Source organism: Aphelocoma coerulescens, chromosome 4A (genome assembly GCF_041296385.1).
Source record: "Aphelocoma coerulescens isolate FSJ_1873_10779 chromosome 4A, UR_Acoe_1.0, whole genome shotgun sequence".
Classification (NCBI taxonomy): Eukaryota; Metazoa; Chordata; class Aves; order Passeriformes; family Corvidae; genus Aphelocoma; species Aphelocoma coerulescens.
This window is the reverse complement of record NC_091018.1, coordinates 907,991-925,319: the sequence shown is the minus strand read 5'-3', so window position 1 is coordinate 925,319 and position 17,329 is coordinate 907,991. Positions and strand designations below refer to the sequence as shown.

General features: G+C 50.3%; 1 protein-coding gene across 1 annotated transcript; it reads right to left on the bottom strand.

The window, feature by feature from the left end:
• Positions 1-786: 786 nt before the first annotated feature.
• On the bottom strand, positions 787-14,486 carry F9 (coagulation factor IX). The gene is made up of 8 exons (XM_069014993.1): positions 14,362-14,486; positions 11,308-11,471; positions 10,946-10,970; positions 8,993-9,106; positions 7,177-7,305; positions 4,913-5,151; positions 4,281-4,404; positions 787-1,549 (listed from the first exon to the last, which is right to left on the bottom strand). Exons 1-8 carry the CDS (start codon positions 14,426-14,428, stop codon positions 1,002-1,004), a joined length of 1,410 nt encoding a protein of 469 aa, XP_068871094.1. The 5' UTR covers positions 14,429-14,486; the 3' UTR covers positions 787-1,001.
• Between the last annotated feature and the right edge of the window lie 2,843 nt (positions 14,487-17,329).

The following is a 17,329-nucleotide window of genomic DNA, read 5'->3' as shown; positions in this document are numbered from 1 at the left end:
AGAGATAAACCTCCCTTCCTCTGGGATTATTCCCTTCCCTTGAAGTTGTGAACTCAAACACACCTGAATCAAGCAAAGGACCCCTGCCCAGCACTGCCTTTCCCTGGGATGCCACCTCCCTTCCCTTGCCTCTGTGTCAGTGCCAGCCTGGACACAGGGCCGGGGTCTCCTGGGGATGTGTCTGCCTCAGGGTGCCCCAGACTGTCTGCACTCAAGGGACATCCATGAGCTCGTTTGGGGAGGGCAACACATCACCTCCATCACTGCCAGCAGTGCCCATTGCTGCAGTCCCTAATTCAGCTGATTAACAGGGAGACCAGGACGGGTACGGAGCACTGAGCCGTTCTCTTTACAACCCTAACAAGGCCCAGCAGAAATCATTAGCTTAAAGCCTGCCACTACCTTTAGATGAGTTTTATACAGATTTTAGGTGATTTTTACAGTCAGTTTTATGCTGTCCCAAAGCAGGAGGAGCATTTTCTGCTGCCCATGATCTACCTCAGCCTGATTCATGTGAAAACATCTGTTTGGGAGCACTGTGGGTGCCCTGCTGAGGGCGTTCACCTCCCTCATGGGCTCCTGCTACTGGGATGCTGCTGAGGCACCAGTGCCTGCTGGGCTTCCCCTGCCCACACTGCTGTGTGCCAGCTGTAGGCAATGCTGGTGGCACACTGGCCTGGCACATGTGTGAGCCATTCCCCAGCTGATCCACCAACCTCTGCATTCGGGATCTGGGGACTTACACCACCACAGTAGTGCCAGTGCATTCAGAAATGGAGCCATGAGTCATTAAAAGGGCTTTTTATTTCCTTATTACCACATTTTCATTGCATTCTCTCAACTTTCTGCCTTCCAAGAGCAAAAGTTATTTCATTTAGAAATGTTTATTAAAATGCAATGATATCTCAATACCACAGAGCTTGCTGTGGTCCCTCTTCAGCTACCCAGTCCATCCTCCAGCACAGTGCAGCCTCCCCAGCACGGCATCGTGCTCCCCTGGGTTAGGTGAGCCTCGTGGTTTGCTTTATCCACTTCACATACTTTGAGACCCTGGTGTAGATGCCGTATTTGCCTGGCAGGGCACATTCCTCTCCCCAGCTGGTGATCCCCGTGAGGAACCAGGTGCCCTCGATCTCCGTGGTGTAGGGACCCCCGCTGTCCCCCTCGCAGGTGTCCCTGCCCCCGGACGGGAAGCCTGCACAGAACATGTTCTGCAGGATGGTGGTGGAGGTGCTCTTGAGGCAGGTGGTCCGGTCAACAAAGGGCACCCTGAGGACCTGCAGGGTGGTGGCCTTGCGGCCGCGGAAGAGCTGTTTGCCCCAGCCACTGACCGTGCCGATGCCTTGTTTCAGCAGAGTGTTGGTGAACTCGCGGCTGCCCAGGCAGATGGGGGTGACGTAGCTGTTGAAGGTGAGGGGCTGGTCCAGCTCCAGGAGGGCAATGTCGTTGTGGTACTCGTTGATGGTGGCGTTGTACGTGGGGTGGGGAAGCAGTCTCACCACCTTACGCCACTGCTCTGTGTGGTCATTGCTCTCCACATTGTGTTCACCTGCAGAGACAAATGTGACTCGGACTGGGTCCCTCCACAACAGGACCACTGACCATGCCCTGGTGGTGCCATCCCGATGTGATTCCAGCCCAGCCCAGTGGCTGCAAAGGGCTGAGCCCTCAGATTGCTCTGAGACTGTTCCTGGCCAGGCTGCTGGCTCCTTGTCACAGGGAGCTGCAGGTTCCCTCACATCTCAGGTCCCCGGCACAACCCAGGTTTGACACTGGGCACACATCATCCTATCAAGCGCCAAAGATGCAGATGCTTTTGCCAGAGTTAGCAGCAATGTGGCTGTTTTGGGGATTTAGCACCCTCACAGAGATGTAAGGGGATGTTGCCCTTGCAGCTACGGGGGCAAAACTCGCTGATGAAAAATCTTGGTTTAGAATAAATAATTTATTAGTGAGAAGAAAGCTTACCTCCGCTTTCTAAAACCACGGAGCCACGGGGCAGGATGGGGCGCAGGAGGGTACCAGCGGCATCCCTGATGCTCACAGGTGCCCCGAGCCCGTGCCGCCCGCCCGAGGCGCAGCTGCTCGCAGTCGCTGCCGGCAGCCGCAGGTGGCTGTGACTGAGCTGCCGGCAGCCTGCTACCTCCCCCCGCTTGTGTAACAGGCAGAGGGAAGGGAGAATGCTCCGTGCTCTCGGGTCGGTGGAGGGGCAGCACCTGGGGCCGCCCGCCCGCCGCCTGCGCTGAAGGCTGGGAAGCAGGATGGCTTTTCCCGGCCGCTTTCCCGCAGCCCGGGGTGCGTTCAGCCCCTGCTGCGGGGCTCCTGCTCGCTCCGCCGCGCTCCCCAGGACGCAGCATCGCCTCTGAGCAGCTCCTGCGGAGCCGGCCACAGGTGAGCGGGTCCTGCGGGCTCGGCGAGGGCTTTGGTTGGGCAGAGGGGGAATGTCAACTCCCTCCCGGGCTGTTTCTACAGTGTAAACGCAAGACAAACGTGGGGGAGACTTTCAGGTGGCTTTTCTTACGTTAGAGGTGCTTGCTACTGCTGGGGACCTGAAAATGTGATTCAGGGATGAAAGTGGAGAAGCAAAGAAGCGTAGGGGAGGGGAATGTTTCTTCCACACCCTGCTACAGATTTATTTTGCTTCTTAGGATGTTATATACAAAGCCAAATATTTAACGTGAATGGATGTGAAGGACTCAGATGTTGCCATGCAGGGAACATGGTGCAGACACAAATTCAATAGTCCTGGAGCCCTGCAAAATCATGTTTTGCTTTCCTGACTTGCTGTCTGGCCAAAATCCTGCCCTGGAAACCCAGTGGTGCTGCAGAGCAGTGTGAAAGGAGTGTGAAGGGACTCAGCTGATAACGTGTACTAAATGCAGGGAGTGTGTGATGTGCAGGAGAGAGCCTGAAAGGAGATGCAGTCTGCCTGCAGATGCAGCAAACACAAAACTTCTCATCAGGTGGAAATGTGCTTTTCTGGAGAGGCTGTTTTTGCACTTGGTATTTTGTACTTTTGCATATCAGTGGGTCCAAGGCTGAGCTTTGTGCTGGGCTTTCCAGCAAAACTGCTGGGAAGCAGCAAAAAATACTGTGTGCAAGCTGTGGGCCTCATCCTGCCAGCACCGGGCGGTGGTGCCCAGCCCCAAGGCACTCAGCCTCCAGGAGCCAGCCAGGCCCACTCAGGAGCTCAGCCTTATTAACACGATGCAGCTGGAGCGGTTTTGATGAGCTCATTTGTGCAGGTATAAATTTAGTGTGTCAAGACTTAGGTAAAATGTCATTTTTGTCACCAATACATAACATAGTGCTTAAAGAAAAAGCATCAATCTCCCACGCCTCCTCTCAATGCTGCTGGAGGCAATTACTGACCACATCACTGCTCCCCTCCTGTTCCTATCGGTGTAACCTATGTGAGATTCATACTGGGGAGACACAAATGGTTTGGGGAAGCTGATTCTGCCACAGCAGTGGAAGGTGTCACCACCAGTCTCATCAAGGCCCCATGCTGATTTATCAGCAGGATGCTGAGCAGGGGGTCTGGCACAGCTGGGTACCAGTCAGACAGAAACACCCTTTCTGAAGCAGATACAAATTTGATTTTTGGAGTAGCAGCATCACGTGTTGTGCAGCCCCTCCACAGAGCCCCATCTGACTCTCCAAGACCCTGCTGCACAAGCATACTTTCCCACATGCTAGCCCAGTTTCTCTGCCTTAACACATAAATTCTATTTACTGGCAAGAACTTAGGAGCAAAAGTAATCATCTTCCCTTTGCAAGGAGATGCAGGCTACTGCTGCCCCTCTTGAACCAGCAACGCAAATCCATTCTGAGAGTGGTGGGAAAACATAGTGTGAGCTCCAAGAAGAGCAGAGCTCCCTAGTGAGGCCTGAGTGGCCAGCAGAGATAAAAATCCATCACACCAGCTCATGAGGCAGCATTTTAACTGAACTCCACTGGGCTTTAAAGCTGCCTAGATGAGCCTCTGGCTCAGGTGAGGAGCCTGCCCGTGGCCAGGCTGAGCTGTGTTTACACTGCGGTCCAGCAGCTCTGTGGCTTTGGGACCAAGGCAGACCCAGCTCACTGCTCCTACCAGAGGTGGTGGCACCTGCAGGGACCAGACTGATGAAATGTTTTAACCTACAGCAGCCTGTGTCAGGCCCTACAGCCGCGTGCGTCCTGCTGCTGCCCATACCGCGGCCACGGTGTGCTGCGCCATGCATTGTCCAGCCGGTGCCAGCCCTGCCCCGTGCCCCTCCCCTCCTGCCCAGGGTGCTCACCTGCCACGGCACTGAGGTTGTGGGTGTACCCTGGCTTCAGGCAGTGCGCCGCTGTCACCACCCACTTCTCGTTGATGATGGACCCGCCGCAGAAGCCCAAGCCATGGCTGTTCACCAGCAAAACCTGTGGGAACAGGGAGAGCACACCCAGGGCTCTGTGTAAACCTGGACCAGTGGAAGGTGGCCCTGGTCACAGCAGGAGGTTGGAAGTAGATGATCTTTAAGGTCCCCTCCAACCCAAACTGTTGGATGATTCTATGATCTGCTGAAACTTATGGAGCCAAAAAATGAGTTGCATTGCTGCTTGCAAAACTCCCTTCCCTCAGCCTTCAGCTTACTTTTGGTACATTCATGGACTGCTGGGCAATCTGGTGCTGTAGCTCAACCCTTTGTGCCTCACCAGGTAAAGCTGCTGTGACTGCCTCCTGGTTTTTTTTTCCAGAGAAGAGCCCCATCCAGGCGAGTTTTGTTGCTGTGGCATTAAACTGCGTACAGAAGGAAGCTGTGCTCCTGTTAGGCTTCTCAGGAAGCCAATCTAACCTCAGGGACAGGCTTTGGGTATTTAAAAGTAAGATGATCCTGTACTCAGAACACGACTGCTGGGGTTACAGACTTGCAGAAGCAGCTGGTACCTGCCAGGGCACCTCTCCTTTCATGCTGTCTGACCCGCCGACCACCCGCGTGCCCGTCTTGAGCACGGGAGTGATCCTCGTGGTGGCAGCAGTGCTGGTTTCCGTGGTGTTGTCGAGCACCTCGTCATGGGCATTGTCAGGGTCGTCACCAGTGATGTTCCAGTGCTCGAAGGTGTTCATGGAGCGGGTGAGCTTCCTCTTGGCCTCAGGAGCCGTGATCCTCCCGCAGGGATAGGGCACTGGGAGAGAAAGAGCCACAGCTGTGACTGGCTGTGTCACACCGAGTGACAGTGACCAAAGGAGCCGGGCAGGAGGCAAATTCTGCCCCACCTCAGCACCGTCTGGGACCAGCACAGGGCTGTGGGCTGACCACATGTGCCCTGTGCACATGGGCCTGTGCCTTGGAGCCACAGTGAGGGTGATTTGTAAAAGTAGCAAAAGCATAGGTTGTTTCTGGGCTTTGGAAACGACACCTGAACAGCTTTAAAAGCGAAAAAGGCTTGTGTTGAGCGTGCGTGCCTGACGGGCCGGGACAGCTGTGCCTGCTCTTGGCCGGATGCTGTGCTGCATACCTGGGAATCCTGTGCTGGGCAGCCGGGCGCTTGGCCAGCATTGCTACAGCAATGACTCCAGAACAATAGCGAGCCAGCTGGGAGAGGGCAGGAAATGATGTCTGCCAATTGTACAGATAATCCTGCTTGGCACCAAGGTGAGGAACACATTAATAAACTCTTCCTAGAGTTGTATATTTTCTCTGCTAATGAAGATCTCATCTGTAGGCTCGTTTCAGACAAGCTCTTCCCATTCCTCTCCCACACAGTGTGTGCCGAATTCCTGCTGGTAGTGGCAGTCAAAATAGTAAATAGCACCAGGCATTGTCTTTCATCTGAAAAGCTTTCAGAAGCACCAAGCAAACAAACATTAGTGTAAAATCAGATGTGAGTGTGGCCTACTGAGACTTCATCCTTTATTTTTAAACAGTTCACTTTAGGAACAGGACTTAGATGAGTGTTGAGTGATGGAAAGTGGTGCCTGCAAGGTTAGCCTATGAAAGGAAGTTTTCAGAGCCAATAAAAACTGTGCTTTTGCAGGAAGGGCAATCACCCAACCTGAAAGATGATCTTCTTGCTAACTGAAAACCTTTCTGGTCCAGTGAAAGTGATACGGCATGTTGGGCAACACAGGCCTGAGCTCTTGATGATCTCTTTTAACAGGATTCCCAGCCTAGGATACTTCCTACACTGACTGCTGACAGCCAGCACATTCAGGATGTCAAGGTCAACCTTGCTGTAGCTGTCAGAGCTCACCTGTGCAGGTACCTGCATGCAAGCTTGGGTGTGCAAACCCGCTGCACTCAGGTGTTAGAAATGTGATAGCATCAAATGTTAAACTGACTTTAGATGACAAAATATTTATCTGCTCAGTGTCTTCTCTGCCAGATGTGCTTCTGAGATGTTCATGCCCAATTAATTTGCTATGTTGTGGTGGGTTGGGTCTGCACGTGTCAGTGTAATGATCTAGGAGCAGGGTAAAGCTGGGGAATATAACAAGAACCAGCTATTCTTTAGCCCTTTGTGAAGCTGCAGCCTCAAGCAATGCATTTTCCTTCCACCCCACTCAGTATAACAGCTAAGCCAGAGTCTGTTCTCACTGAGGGTCTCTGCAGATACAGTGTTGGGAGGACAGCACCACCACAAAGCTTCACTTGTACCCACCCAACTCAGATAAGACACTGGGTGATGGCCAGCCATGAAATGAACCATCAGAAGGATTCACAGTAAGCAAAATCTTTTGTTCTGAAAAGTACAGAGCATCCTCAGTGTAGAATCAGTAACTAACTAGTAGCTCCCACTGGAAGAACACGGGAGCTCTGGCTGGGTGCTGGTGCGGCTGAACAGGAACTTTCTGCCTTCGGAAAACTCCTGATCCATATTTAGAACTGTAAGATGGCTGCAGGTAGGAGAGGAGCCTGTGTGAGCAGCTATCTGAAACGAGCATTTGCCCTTGAACAAATTCCTGGACAACTACCCTCCCTCTCCACCCACCTAGGCTAAAAAAGGGATGTTTACATTGAATCCTTCCAGCCAGACCCCGCAGCTGCCCTCGGGAAAGTGCAGGGACCGGCTCTACATTTGCTAAGCAGGAAAACATGCAACAAGGTTTCCAACAGGATATTGCATGTCTATGAAATTCATGTCTCTAAATCCAGGACAAGGCCTTGAAAACTTTAACCCAAATCTCTTAAAAACAGTTTGAAAGTTAACCTGTAGGTTTGCAGGACTTTCCATCTTCATGAAGTTTATAGCCAGCAGCACAGGAACACACAACCTTCTGGGGGGGGTCATGACTGCAAAAGTGCTTGCAGCCTCCATTTTTAATAGCACAAGTGAAGTCTGAAAAAATTAAAATGAACTTGTGAGAGATCTTTTGAAACACAAGTGGTCAGAGATTTGTTGAGACTTGGGGTTTTGGGCTCAGTAACCCCGTGTTGGATCCAGACTATGGAAAACAGATGATTGTTTGCAAGGAGACGGGGAAGAAGGACAATCCCATCCCTGCTCACAGTGAGGGAGCAGCGGGCACTTTTTTGAGCAGGCAGGTTGAGGAGTTCATAGAGCCCCACAGAACCCTGGCACAGCCTCCTGCCTCCAACAATGGCATGCTGTCTGAAATTTGGCAGCCTGACCCTGAAGGACTCCTGCAAATATTTGGTCACAAGCCACGTGATTTCCCCACTGCTGGGCTACTTTCCCCACGCCGTGCTTATGGCAGCGGGGGAGAGCACCACACACCAGGGTGGAGCAAACCCTGCACCCAGGCAGGGCTTCGCACTGCGATTATTGCTGGGCTCTGAATTAAAACTTTAGGACAAGCCTTATGTTCTTCCTGACCTATGAATCAATCGTCACAGCCTGGCTTGGAAGACCCACTTCAGCAGGATGCGTGATGAAACAAGTCCCAGCCTGAGGCAGAGAGAGATGTCCGTGACTTGCACCTGTCTTTTCCCACCCCACCTCTCACTCCTCTGTGGTGGGAACACCTTGGAGGTGGGAAATCACAAATCTGCAGAGGCCCTTGCAATTCTCAGTGAGTTTTCAAATAACTTCACAGCAGATTAACTCCACTCCTACTTCCTCAAGGACACCTCCCTTCCTGTAGCCATTTTAATGCCATCATTTACTATTTTTACAGAGCTCTTCTTCATGCCTCACTTCCAGCTCTATTTTTGTTCCTGTCTCACTTCCCCAAGAAATTTGCAATGAGACTATTTAAATTCGATGCAACTTTGAAATGCTCTTTTTAACGTACGCTCCTCTCTTGCCAGAGCAGAAATACAACTAGAAAGAGAATCTTTTATTAGTGCAGTGAGTCTAGCACATTATGCGAGTTGCACAGCCCCTGATTATATTATAAATATAAGAGCTGAATATCCCTCTTGCTTAAATTATCAGCTGTATGGTTTTCATAAACTCCTAAACCCATCAGGAAAATATTTGTCTTTTATTTGCCTTCAGAATCAAGGTTTCTGCTGATAATTATAATTATTAATTAAGCAGAGTGCCACTGAGAGGAAGCTGGGATAATCCTGCCCTGCCCAGCACCTGCTGCCTGCCCTGGCATGAGAAAGGGAAAGGGGAGTGGGAGAATGGGGGTTCCATGGGGGTCTGTGGGAAACTCCTGCTCTCAGCAGGCGAGCAGGTTGTCCCTGAGTGAGCAGTCCCGGAAAGGCTTGTGCTGGGGACATAAAGGAAGGGCTCTGTGTCAACATTTGCCCTGGCAGTTACAGCTGAACAAAAGACCTTGAGCCTGAGTCTCCGTTGAACCCTCCACAAGAGCAGGTGCTTGGCAGAGGTGGAGCTGGGGCTGCACTGGGGGCTGGGAAAGACCAGAGATATCCACTGCAGTATCCTTCTGCAATCCCCAGTGCCAACAGGCTGAATTTACACTTTCCTGCAGTGCCTCACAGCAAAGCAAAATGTGTCTGAAACAGACCCCGACAGGGTGAGACTCTGACCCCATTTGATCCCATGGGGTTTCAAGCAGAGCAGCACAGCCACTGGAGGAGCCCCTGGTACATACCTATCTCACAGGTCTTGCCTTCATACCCAGCCGGGCACCAGCACACATAGGAATTTATCTGGTCCTTGCACGTGGCTCCATTTTTGCAGGGATTGGGGTTGCACTGGTCTCCATCTTGGAGAGAAGACAGGAGAGTTAACAAACACAAGCGTCCTCCACGGCTGGTGCCCACCACGTGCTGGAGCCTTGCTCTGTGCAAGCTGAACAAGAGACAGCACAGCCTCCTTCTTTATAACGGAGAATAAGTCAGATCCTGGCAGCCAAGTGTGCACCAGACAATGTCAGCGCTGGGGTGACAGCAGCAGCAGCAGTTACTGCAGTCCCAGATGTGTCCCCTGTGGGCTAATTCTGCTCATTTCAGCAGAACCCCTCTTCTGTCACCCTCATGCAACATCTCAACAGGACCTCAAGTCCTGGCCAAATTAGACAAGTTTAGAATGTTTGCTACTTCAAGAGTGCTGTAAGTGTCCTAACCTGGATTGTTTTAGCACTAAGGCTGCTCTGTGAAAGTTTGGGTCTGTCCACTGTGGTTTGGAGACCTCTCTGCATGTTAGGATTGACAGTCTTCATCATTGCTCTTTCTTTCTCAGTCCTGTACTGCTACTACCTGGTCTAAATTTTTCCTTATGTGCCAGGGCTTTTATTTGCATGGCTGCCTCCAGCTGAGGACCTTAAGCTTTAATGAAAATACTCACTAGTGCAAAACTGGTGATCTAACACTTTGGAAGGGTAAACCAGTGATGTTAAATGACAGGGGATGTCCTTTGAAATGCTTGAGCCAGGGCATGGAGACAGGGGAAGGTCTTGCTGCGTTTGTGTCCTGCCAGTAAGCGTGGCAGTTAATGGGGTTTTCAGGAATGGGCTGGAATGCAAACGGGAACAAAATGGTTTGGGCTCACCCGAGTCATGGTGTCGAGGTTTGCACGTAAGATGAGGGCTGCAGCTGTTGCTGCTGCCTGGTGAGGGCAGTTGGGCTTGGGTGCTGTGCGAGGGGTGAGCTCCTGTGGGCTGCACATGTTGGGAATGGCAGCTTGCACACTGAACAGTAAACCAGGCACTTCGGATGACAGAGGAATATATGGCATTCCTTATTTTCGATGAGCTAATTTGTTACAGTGGCAGGGAAACAAATGCAGTGTTGAGTTTCATCAGTTGTTTTTTCAGAGGACAGTCCTACAATGCAAATGTAATGCTTCTATTTTATAGTCTGGACTGAGTAATCGGAATTATTTCAGGCTTTTTAGTGAGATGTTCTGGGCACTTTGCCAATCTACGAAAGAGTTCATTTATTGAAATGTCCTTAAAATTAGTTACAGATGTTGTAGTGGGCATTGAAATCTTTTTGTTAAGGGACCAAGGAGTCGTTGGAGATGGAGACTGAAAGGAAGAAGTAGATGTGGAAAGAAAACAGTGAAGTTAAGGGTTTGGGAGCAATGGTGTGAATTGCAAACAGCTGTTTGCTATGATCATGTTGAGTCTCCACTTTAATATGGCATTTCTAGGGATTCACACTGTGCTTTTGCAAGGCTGTGCCTTATCTGGAGATCTCTGCTTGAGAACAGAGCATTTGCTGTTTGCTGAAGGGGTGTTAATTATTGCTGTGGTATTTTACTCTGTAACACAGCTGAAGCCCAGAGCGTGACCTGGGTTCAGTGAGATCCAGTAGTTTGCCTGAACTGGTTTTGTTCCATGAGGTTATTGAAATTCATTCAAAAAAACCCTGCTTGAACAAATAAAGCGCTAAGACTTTTGTTGTTGTTGTTGGCTTGCCATTTCTATACCAATGGGACAGGCCCAGGCTGGGTGGCTGCAGGATTTGGAGTGCAAGGCTCTGACTGGCTCTGTCATAACACACTTTCTGGATGTTGAAATACATTTGTTACAGTAACATCAGCTCTTTATGCACTGAGAGAGGAATATTAGACATTAGAACATGAAGAAAGCAGCTCTTACCAATGTATGTTTGCCAAAACTGCATCTGCAAAGGGAAAAAAAAAAAGTTTTCTTTGTTTTCTAATTTCTGGGTGCTGTCTGATGGAAGTAGTACTGGGATGGCTCCAAAGATGAAGGAAAGGACTTGCAGGGAAATCACCACCTCCATAATCCCAGTGGTGACTGATAAAGCTTCTAAAGCAGTTCCCCAGCCCAGGTGATGGAGCACAAATGAGAACCAACCATGCCAGATGCTGCCCTTGGCCCTGTAAGTTTTCTCCTTGCTGTTCCCTCCTCTGCCCCTTCTGTGCACACCTGAAGGGCCCATACAGGTGTGGGCTAGAGGGAACAAGGTGCTGCCATTTTGCAGCAGCAATACTCACCGTTTTCTCTTCGTTTTCAAACACTTCTCGGGCTTCTTCATAGCTGCACTTTTCTTCTATGCACTCCCTCTCGAGGTTCCCAGGAATAACCTCTTCCAGCCTGTTTGAGTTGGCTCTCCTTTGCCTCTGCAGAACCGAGCTTGCCTCTTTGTTCTCGATGAACACTGCAATTGGGGCAGAAACAGGGGCTGGGGAGACGCCTCTGCCATGGGTGCTGCAGCTGGGATGCGCTCTGCTCTCCCAGAGAGCCCTTTCCAGGTGTGCAACCCCTGTTGCCCCATGGCCAGGGACATTTCAGGAGGGTTATTGTGGACCTGAGGTTTCTTTATTTCCCAACTTAAGTGCAATCCAAAGGATCAAATCTGGAGAGCCAAATGTCAAAACAGTCAATAAGCAGAAATGACTGATGGCAAGAGGGTGATTGGGAGTGCTGAAGTTTGATGCTTAAAATACCCTAAAGCAGATGGTATGAGAATCTCCCATCACAGATGCACAGACTGGAATAAGCTGTTTGAGAGGGGAAAATAATAGGCTTTTTCATGCTGCTGCTTGGTGAGGTCTTGTTTGGACACAGAAATTGTCCTGCTCTAACTGCGTGTGCCCGTGCTGGCTGTGAAAGGCCATTTGCCTCCGCAGCAGCTGTGGCCCTTGGAAGCTAGGGGCCATTTACTCCTCTCCCTGCCCCTCATCCTTGCCCACGCCCCTGTGCCCCAGCATCTCCTGCTGCCAGGAGGGGTGACACGAGCCTTCCTCAGCCCCTGGGCCACGTCCTGGCAGCGGGGTGTTCGTATCCACCTCCAACAGCGGCCCCGCTCCCGGGCACGGCCACCGCCGAGAGCTGCTGGCCCTGCAGGGCCCGCAGGCCGGGTGGGGTGGCCACAGCCACAGCGGCCACCAGCCTTGCCGCGGTGGCCGCCTGGTGAGGGGCACCCTGAGGGTGCTCCCAGGGGTGTTCTCCGGCAGGGCCCCGCGTCCCAGCGGCAGGGCCAGCAGCAGCGGCGGTCCTGTGGCAGCCCCCGGCAGGGTTTGCTCCCGACCCAGCTCTCGGAGAGCCCGCCCCGTGGAACACATCATTCACCCGGGGCTCTCCCTGCTTTGCTGCCCCAGCCTCTCCTCGCTCTCCAGCATCCCGCAGCGCGCCCAGCATGTCCCTTTTTGTCACCAGATGGCACGGTAGAGCAGCTCTCGGAGCCGTGGTGGCCGCCCGGGACACGGACCCTCATCTGGGGGCTCTGTGCAGGACGGGGTCGGGCACGTGTTGGACTGGCCCCACTGAGGGCTGGGGACACCATGAGCTTGGCCAGGCAGGGAGACAGGAGACCGAGGGACACGCACCAGCCCCCCGTCCCTTCTCATGGCCCAGTCCTGCTCCCGATGCAGAGCAGAGCCCAGCCCTGCTGAGCCTGCAGATGAGTTGAGTGGAGCTCTCCTGGGCCCCAGGCAGGTTGGTCTGATTGACCCAGGCCACTTACAGTGCAAGGAGCCCCTTCACTGACAGGTGTCTCTGCAAGGGAACTAACAGCTTTGGCAGTGCTTCTAATCGCTGTGCAGCAAGCTTGCCCTCTGCCTTCCTCATGCTAGCACGGTTTTGGTTAAAATGGAGTGTGTTAAAATCCTGACCTTAGTTTGGCAGCAGACATTGATGAGTAAAGCACTTCTGATGAAGCCAGGCTCTTCCAGACACCGCATCCCCTGCAGGGTTGTGCTTTACATGTGAGACATGAACAAGCCCAGGTCACCCACCCTGACCTGCCCCCTTCTCCTTATGGCATGGGCTGCAGCCTCTGGCTTTACCCCAAGTTGGGCAGAAGAGGCTCCGGTGGGAATGACGGAGCAGCCCCGCTGTTTTTGTGCCCTCTCCATGTGCTGAGTGCCCAGGAAGGCGGCGCGGGGGCAGCTGCACAGGGCCCTGCGAGCAGCAAGGCAGCGAGACACGCTCCTGCAGCTCTTCCCGGTGGGAGTGCCAGGCACCTGCTGCAATTAACCCATTTAATGGAAAGAATTCATTTTAATGAATGCAGCTTTACCTCCCATCAGGTCCCTCTAGGCTCCAATGCTTACTGATCCCACACGCTGCTTTACAAGCAAAACTTGATTTGGACTGAAGGCTGCAGGCCCTGTGGGGTGACAGGAGTGGCACTCACCAGGCTGAAAACCATCCTCACACTGAGAATACACTCACACACCATTTACCAGCCTCTGAACCAGGATCTGAGAGAGTGAGACAGGTCTCTGGGCCAGGTGCTGGCAGGACACACCTGTCTTGTCCGCTGTATTTTATGGGGGGTGCACCTGGGTGGGTGGTGGCAACAGTATGAGGTTCTGCTCACTCTTCATTGCTAAGCAAATATTTTGGAAAGAGCCTTTTTTAAACTTGTTTCCAGCAATGATTTAATGAAAGAAGAAGGGGCAGCCTTGCAGCAAACAAGAACTCACACTGGATGTGAACCAGCCTCTGCTGGAGCTGTTGCTGCTACAGATAAATCAAGCAACAGCCTGCATTACTATGTGTGATTGCCCACATCCATCAACTGCTCTGTCTTGTCTACAGCTTTGGCTGCATCCTACAGTCTTTGTTAAAATCACGCTGGGTTTGGCTTTAAACAATCCTCGCAGTGGCAAATCCAATGAGTGTTTTATGGATGTGAGCACTTGTTTGTTCTCCAGGACAAAGTGATGGCACATGAAGAGGTGTGACTGTCACCCACCAGCAGTGCTCTCCCCTTTTGCCCTTCTGTGTGTGCCTTCTAAAATGGCTGAATCAAGCCCTGACAGCTTAAAGTTGCAAAAAATCTAAGAAAAAAATCCATTCTTAAAATTAATCCCTGTGACACATGCTGTATAAAATCAGCATTAAAGCTATTATTTCATTCCCCCGGAAAAGAACCAGAGCTTTAAAGAGGAGCTATAAAATGCAGCAATGCCTCTGAGCTGTTGTCTCTTACAAGACTGCACAAGCTGTCCCACTACCAAGTGACAAACTGTCCCTTTGCCGGTGTCTGTGACACCCTGTACCTAAAAGTGAAGGATTTGCTCGGTTTTAAATGAACTCACCTGTATTTTCATCACCAAAACAAACTCCCAGAAGACAAATGGAGAGTACGAGGGGGATATTTGCCATCTTCTTCCCACTGCCCAGACCTCTTGCTGACAGCTTGTTCGGGTGGCGGAGCTCAGTCAATAGTTCCAAAGTGCAAGTGCCTGTTTACTGACTCTGGGTAACCCTTTAATTTAAGGTCCCAGATGTTCCAGTTCTCAGCAAAGCCAGATGGATGTTCTGCTACCATCAGTGCCAGGGAAGCCCACAGTGTGTTCTGTGGCACCGGGGGGGCTCACAAGCTGGCAAATGCCATCCCAGGAGCCTGGGTCTGTGCCCTGCTGGATGTGCCGGTGTCTCCCGGGCTGGAGCACCAGTAATTGCTCTGGGGCTGCAGTAGCCCTTGGGTAGCTGTTAAAGGTTTTGCTCGAGCTTATGAACCATAAATTCTGTGCACTCAGTCCAGAAGATTAAGAACGTTCTTTTGTGAGGCAAAGGGCTCAGACATTTATGTTCATGGGTATTTGGGGTTACCTCTGTGTGCAACACAGACCCATCAGCTGCAGCTGAAGAGGAGATGCTGGATGTGAGTTGCAGCCTCGTGAGCTCCGTCTTGTCTAGGTGGAAAAAATCCTTTTTCTTCCTTTTCTTGAGCAAACAAAAGGTCCTGAAACCTATAATTCATCTTGTTTCTTCTTGCTCCATTTGAAATGATCTTTATTCATCACTGACAGTAGCTTTTGTCATCAAATTTCTGTGGTTGATAAATGAGTTAGGATGAGGTAATGTGCTGTTGATGTCAATTGAATGCAAAGTGAAGAAGGTAATGATCGCCTCTCATTTTCTGTGCATAAGGAAATGCAAATGTGAGAAAATAAATTGAGCTAAAATGCTGAAACAATACATCTCCTATCAATAAAAAGGAGTGTGGAGAATGGCCTGCCATAACAAAGGATAATTAGAATCTCATTACTGTAAATATTTTACTTTAGAACATAGGTAAGTCAAATTATTTTAGGTTTATGGTGCATATTTTACTTGTAATAGTTTTTGCAACATTATTGCCAATTAATCTTCACAGAGAATGCCAACATCATTAGAATAAACATGGCTATTAATACAAATAATTTCTATTGCTTACTACTATTGCTGTCAACTTCTGGGGCACTAATTTGAAAGCAAAGTGCTTCTTTTTATTTATTTTGCAAACAAATCCTGAGAATTGTGATCCCTACCATGGGCCCTTTGGAGATGAAAGCTTTGTAGTTTAGGTGGGTGACATCGATCAGATCTGGGTGTATTTTGACTTGGTGCTCTATGTTCCCAAAAGAAGGGTATTTAAAATAACACTTAAGTGGTGTTCCTTCCCATTAAATAGCCTTGCTGTAGCAATGAGCTGTTAGGAGATGTCTCTTCTGGTTTGATGTGGTTTGGGGTTTTTTTGGTTGAAATAACCCTTTTTTTGTTGGAACAGAAGCATCCCACACAAGTGCTTGCTGAGTCCCTGCTCGTGCCCAAGGCAGAGGGAGCTGGCAGGGCTGCAGGGCAGTGTGTTCCTGGCAGGGTCACCGCCTCTGACCTGGGGGCTGCCCCTCTTTCAGAGGAGCTCTCTGCTGCAAAGTGAAATGAAACCTGTGAGAAGTCAGAACAAGAAATCTATTTCCATTTTAATCTGATATATTTCTTTAAAAATGTGCTCTGGGTGCACTGATCAATAATGTTAAACGGCCTGATGGCTTGAGGATCTTGTTAAAGGATTGTTCATAATCTCCCTTGTCTCCAAACGCACTCTTTTAAGTGAAAAATCCTCACTCAAAACCTGAAGCAATTTGCCCTTGCCCTCTAGAGAGCTGTGGTAAGTAATCTTCCCTTAACCAAGAGCAAACAAGCTATCTCTGAAAAAACAAAACAAAACAGGGGAAATAATGCTTGTTCTTTATTGTTTTCTTATTCTTTATTTGATTACTTTGGAGTCCCTGTTTTTTTTTTTTTTCCTGCAGCTCTGATTGTGGGGAATTATGCAAATATAAGGGCAGTGCAGCCATGGAGTCCCTTGCAGTGCCGGTCGTTCTGTTGTAATGATTAACGTCCTGGAGAAAGTACCAGCACTGGTAAAAGTCCCACAAGCTCCAGAGATACTCAGGTGTGTTTGGCCATCAGTGACCTCTCCTGGGAGAGGATATGCCCTGAGCTTCCCAGGTTGGCTGCAGAAGCCCTTGTCCCCATGGGGGTGGATCTGGGCTGGTGGGATGACAGGCACGTGGAGATGCTGCTGCTGACTTCAGTTCTGTGCTGTGGGGGGGATTTAGGCCAAAGGAGGTGTCTGGGCTCAGTGATGTCAAATAGCAACGAGGATCAACTTTTCAGTGGTGGCAGCAGAGTCTGTACAGGAGCAGTGGTGTCTCTCCCATCTCTCAAAGCCTCTCCTCTCCTTATCAATCTCAGGGCTTTCAGTTTTGTGTTGGGCACTTTACCTCTGCTTTTATGCTTCAATAATTGTGCCAAGAAAAGGCTCCCTTGCTGAATTCCCTCTAGATACATCCATTCCAGTTAGCACTTAGCTCCATCCCTCCCATTTTATTCTGTTTTTAATTAGACTCCTGAACAGGAGCACAGAGCAAGCTCTGCTTTCATCTGGGAGGTCCTGTGGCTGTGAAATATTTACAGGAAGTAAATAACTGTCAGAAAGTAAATAAGTCCCTGACTCTACATAAGTGTAAAAGTGCTTTGAAATAGTCTCATTCAAATAAAAGCTCCTCACGTTGAGTGGCAGTAAGAAAACAGCAACACAGGCAAAAAATCCCCAATGTAGAAGATAAACACAATTACTAATTCATGGAGCAGCACGTTTCACAGTAGCAGCTTTAGTATCTTTCTTTGCAGTTTGATTTAAAATAGGCCAGATTAAAAGGAAATCTGGATTTGGTTTGGTCATCATCTTTTCAGAAAGCAGAGTGCAAGCACGGGTAGACACAGCGTGCTGCT

Coding starts and splice junctions, on each gene's coding strand:
- F9 (XM_069014993.1), bottom strand. CDS start 14,428: ATGGCAAATATCCCCCTCGTACTCTCCATTTGTCTTCTGGGAGTTTGT. Junction 10,971..11,307: donor TTGAAAACGAAGAGAAAACG/GTGAGTATTGCT, acceptor TTCCCTTTGCAG/ATGCAGTTTTGGCAAACATA. Junction 7,306..8,992: donor AGGCAAGACCTGTGAGATAG/GTATGTACCAGG, acceptor TAATTTTTTCAG/ACTTCACTTGTGCTATTAAA.